Raw genomic sequence first — 5008 nt, 5'->3', positions numbered from 1 at the left:
CTAAATATAAGTCTTTTAAAAAATTTCATTAGAAGTCTACGTACAAAGCAAAATAGATGAATCTACACTGTAAAGTATGTCTATATACATCTGTATGTAGTCCACCTGTGAAACCTGTAGAAAGACTTATATTTAGGAACGGAGGGAGTATGTGTCAAATTTCTTGATATTTTGTGAATTAAGAGACAAAAAAGTAGTGGTATTACTATCCAATAACAACTGTAGGACAGGCGCACTATACCTGATTATGTACTGTAGCAGTGTGAAAAAATGTAAAAGGCAATGGGTACCCGTACTAGAGAAGCATGGCCGCTGTTGGCCAAACACACCTACATGGTACAGTACTGAGTTACTCCCTCTCTGAACCCACCTAGTTGGCAGATTGCCACAAGTGTGTTACATGCTACTCATAGTAGGGAGTATCATATAGTAGTATCATGCACATGATACTATGGTATGATACTACTCTCATAGTGCATAGTATCATAAACTAGTGTCATAGATGGTCTCATTTATTGATATGCATGACACTTAGTAGCATAGCATTTAACATTGATACGGTATCTTATCTATGTTACTCTAACCCTCTCTCTCTAGATGTGCTCCGCCCACCACTGGGAATACCTTCTACCTCCTTCTCTAGATGCATTCTGAAGAATCCAGGACTTACCCTCTCTTTTGTTGTATCCTAGGGTTCTGTTTATATATAATATGAGGAAACGTTGATGTTTCCGTGTCAATAGTGGGTTGTGGTATCTGTATATGCTCATTCACCCTCCCTCTTCATTAATCTTGTTCAATTTTGCTTCTTCTAGATGTCAAAGCTCAAGCAAGATGTATTTGATAAGGCACATGAAATGGCACTGGCTGCTACCACAAGAAAGAGGCCTACCCAGCGCTCCTATAACGTATTTTTTCATTATATCTCTTGCTTTCTTTAATGCTTTCATGATAATAGTTACAAACTGTTTCATTATATCTCTTACCTGAAATATGGGAAAACATATCAATTTCCAAACCTGACAACAACTGTTATAGGAGCTTGTAGTTAAAGAAGGCGCCCCTAAGCTCTAGATGGTAGCAAAACGCCTAGCGCGTAACTGTGATTAATCGGCACATAATTGTGCATAAGCATGCTTCTTTGGTCAGAAGCCAAACGCACAGTTAACCGCTACCTCTTTTTTGAACTATGTACCTGCTGCAAATGCACTTGTGACCCTTTCAGTAGATACAAGCGCACTTTGTCTTATTGTGCAAATTTGCTGTTACCTGTCTTATTGATCCATCTAATGTTTCTTATGATTTCTGCTTGACTTGCACTCTATTTATCAAGTATTGTGCAGACATGTTTGTTACTCCCTCCGTAAACTAATATAAGAGCATTTATAACACTATTTTAGTAATCCCAGTTCTAACTTATATATTTTTTGCTTATTTTCAATAGGATCTTGATAAGGTTAAAATCACCTCCAGGCCTACTGCACTGCAACTGCTGCACATGTACAAGGATATCCACAACTTATTTGTTAAACATAGTGCTGCTTTGGTTCCCCGGAATGTGTGTTTTGCACAGCCTGTGGGAGGAATACCGTCAACGTTCAAAGAAGAGCTTCTTGATGGAGTTCCTGTTGCAATACCTTATGATAAGCAGGTATTACCTTTTCATTCCTTGTCATATGTAGCCTGCCTCCGCTATTGATGATTTATCATTGGTTTTAAGCCTCTAGTATTGTATTTCGTGCCTTAATTCAGATAATTATTAAATTCTCTGTTTTGCTATTGGTTATTGCCTCTTCTATGGTATTGTTGAAACCTACAAGTCTACTTTGTCATTAACTGACCATTTTTTTGTTATCTCATTGTAGAATTTGTGCTTTTTTATCATTGAGGTTGTCATTGACAAGGATGTGGTTTTTCAATTCCCAATGCGTTTCGATAGCATGTACTGTTGTGGTTTCCGTGTTCTTGAGCTTGGTGATGATCCACTGGAAAAGATCTGGTATTCATTCGGGAAAGTTCTAATACTTCCGAACAGACTTTTCAAAAACAGGAAGAAATCTGGTCTGTCATTAGCTTATAATAACTTGTAAGCTTCTAACTCTTCCATTTCATTACTGCGTTCTTTCAAAGCCTGCTTATTGATAAGTTTCATGTGCCAATTTGTTCGCTGCCTTTCCTAATTTTTAGTTTTTTGTTTGTTGAAATGGACCATTAAATTCATACTTTATTGTTTGTTGAAATGAAGTTGATATTTTTTTGATTATCATAAATAATATACAGGATACAACACATCTTATTTGTGCATCCATGTTAAACAGAATGCACCCCATGTTTAGTGCCCTAGAGTATCATTCCTAGCCTGTTTTTGTCGTTTTTGCTGGTTTGTTCCTTGCCTTTTTTTACCCTTTGTTTGTAATGAAATGTTTATTGTTTGTTGAATCGAACCATGAAAATAAAGATTCAAATGTAAAAGTTCATTTGATACTTTTTTGATTCTCTTAAATAATATGCAGATTACAACTCTCCCAATAATACTTCTTATTTGTGCACCCATGTTAAACAGAATGCACCACATGCTTTCGTGCCTATAGTACCCTTTCTTGCCTGTTTTTGTCGTTTTGTGATTGTTTGTTCCTCTCTTTTTTGACTTTCTTTGTTTGTAATTAATCATGACAGATCATTTGTTTGAAATTTAAATATAATCCTTTTCTATGAAACAGCTGCAAAATTCAGATCTTTGGTGGTCTCATTGCAAAGTTTTGCCACCATTTTCGAGCGTTTCAACCTCTCAAAGATGATGATGATAATTCCATGGCCCAGCAGTTCAAAGACTCAATTTTTTTTGTATTCAGTGAGGGTTCTAGATTCTGGTTTGCAATGTGTTTATCCTTAGAAGGCGTTCAATGCAAAACGGTATACTGTGTGCGTCTGACTGACTTGATGGCAGATCTGATCCAAGATTATGGTGACACGTCTCGGCTTTGCGTTTACTTGTGGCTTCCGTTTCTTGAGAGGGAGATGGACTTGGCTGCAACCTCATTGCATGATAAAAGCAGGTTCCTGATTTATTCTTGGCTTTTCGCAAAGAGGTGGAAAAATTCTTAAAGTATGCAGAGGCAGATCCAGGCTTTAATAACCGTCCATTGATCAAGTTCAAAGGATCCAATGATGGATATTGCCTAGGTGCATTAGTCGGTCAATCTCTCTTCATCATCAAATACAGCTGTGTCCTAGTTCGCAAGGCTTTAATGCATGAAGCGAATTATACAAGAATCTGGCCAGTGTAAGTATTTGTTAATGTTTTTTTTGTATCCATCATTTGTACTTTATGTATTGGCAAACATATTTGCTAATGTTATTAGTGACAAGCAATCTTGCACTAATAAATGATAACTATATATAGCACCCTGCATTCTATTTTCTGCATGCTATATACTCCCTCCGTCCGGGTTTATTGGGCCCTTGGGCGCTGGGAGCGTGTCCGCTCTTATTAGGCCCCGCTCGATCCAGCTGCCAAAAGGTAGAAAAACGTTTCGTTGCTTTCTCGATCTTCCTGGCTGCCTTTCGTTTTCCCGGGCGTAGTAAATGTCCATCCGTTGCATGCGCTTCTAATACTTCATCGATTGGGGGCATGCATGCGCCATGCAGTGTTCCAGCTTGCCAAAAAGTAGCAGCGCGCGCATGAGCTGAGCATGGATTGCATGCGGGTCAAGGGAAATTTACATTAGCAATAAATCATGCATGGGAAATCAAAGAAGTAGGCGCTTATTCTAAGACATTAATGATGAAGTCTTGGTACCTGTAATCTGGTTGGGGGGCCTAATAAACCCGGACGGAGGGAGTAGTTGCCTTTGTCGATTGTTTAATAGTTTGGTTTGGTAGTGTTTGCTCTGTCAGATGTACTATGACTTCAGGTCACATCTCTGTTTGCACTATAACTGACTCTGCTTTTGGTGGTATATACTGAAACAATCAGATATGAAGTCGATCAGCAGTCAATTTTGATTTGTAATTAGCAATCTGCTTTGTCTTCAGTAATGTTCAGCGTAGGTCCAGTTGTTCTGCTAGGTTTTGAATGAGGGGGTGGCAAGCTATATTGGACTAATAATGGATAATTATGTTTAGCCACTCTTACATAATCACTGCTAATTCATCGTTGAACTAGTCAACATGGCAGTATTGAACCAAACATGTTAAAATTGTTGTGTACCATCGTGTCCTGATTGCTGCTATTTCACCTGATGTCATGTTCCATTCGTCGCTGAATCTGCTAATCAGTTAACTGTCGGAGCAGCTAGCTTGTGGTTGATCAAGTCCATCTCTGAATGTTTGGTTAAGTACTGCCATGTTCAGTTAACTGTCGGAGCAGCTAGTGATTGATTGATCTGAGTCCTCTCTGCATGCTGTGCTTATGTGTTCAAAGTATTTTGAACGTTGGAGTGGCAAGGAATGTTATACTAATAATTTATAATTATGTTTAGCCACTTGTCACTTCTTGTCTGTTTCCAGTAGTTCTTGATTTGCTTCTGGTGATATACTGATTCAAACTTATAAACTCAATTTTGATTTGGACTTAGCAATGTGATTCACAGATGCTCGTTCTTGCATTACAGGATGTTTAAAGTTACTAATGATGATGTTGAATGTTATGATGACTGAGCAAGGTGTGACACCGGAAAATCACAAGTTGTGCAGGAGTCCATTAGAAGCTCGTTCTTGCATTACAGTATGGAACCAATGTCTAACGATGATGTTGCATGTTATGATGACTGGGTAAGGGGTGACACCGGAAAATCACCACCAATATTCCGTTTCTCCTGTCTTTGGATGTAAAAAGCTATTTTGCAGTTGGTAGGATGCTGAAATTTTGGTAGCAATTGGCCTTGATTGTTTTGGTGGTGATTGGGAGGATGTTGCAATTTTTTGTAGCAAGTGACGCAAGAGTTCATCAGAGCAATCTTCGTTTATCAAATATATTTCTAAAAGATACTTGCAGTCAATGGCATGT

The 5008-nt window shown here is 38.3% G+C and overlaps 1 protein-coding gene across 1 annotated transcript; it reads left to right on the top strand.

Annotated features, from left to right (window-relative positions):
- Positions 1-653: 653 nt before the first annotated feature.
- On the top strand, positions 654-2090 carry LOC123428960. Its single transcript, XM_045113040.1, has 3 exons — positions 654-908; positions 1445-1651; positions 1866-2090. The coding sequence occupies exons 1-3, from the start codon at positions 816-818 to the stop codon at positions 2088-2090; spliced, it is 525 nt and encodes a 174-aa protein (XP_044968975.1). The 5' UTR covers positions 654-815.
- Positions 2091-5008: the final 2918 nt, after the last annotated feature.

This window comes from Hordeum vulgare, chromosome 2H (assembly GCF_904849725.1).
Source record: "Hordeum vulgare subsp. vulgare chromosome 2H, MorexV3_pseudomolecules_assembly, whole genome shotgun sequence".
Lineage (NCBI taxonomy): Eukaryota > Viridiplantae > Streptophyta > Magnoliopsida > Poales > Poaceae > Hordeum > Hordeum vulgare.
Note: the sequence above shows the minus strand (reverse complement) of the source record. Positions and strands in the feature narration are given on the sequence as shown.

Coding starts and splice junctions, on each gene's coding strand:
- LOC123428960 (XM_045113040.1), top strand. CDS start 816: ATGTCAAAGCTCAAGCAAGATGTATTTGATAAGGCACATGAAATGGCA. Junction 909..1,444: donor CTACCCAGCGCTCCTATAAC/GTATTTTTTCAT, acceptor TATTTTCAATAG/GATCTTGATAAGGTTAAAAT. Junction 1,652..1,865: donor CAATACCTTATGATAAGCAG/GTATTACCTTTT, acceptor ATCTCATTGTAG/AATTTGTGCTTTTTTATCAT.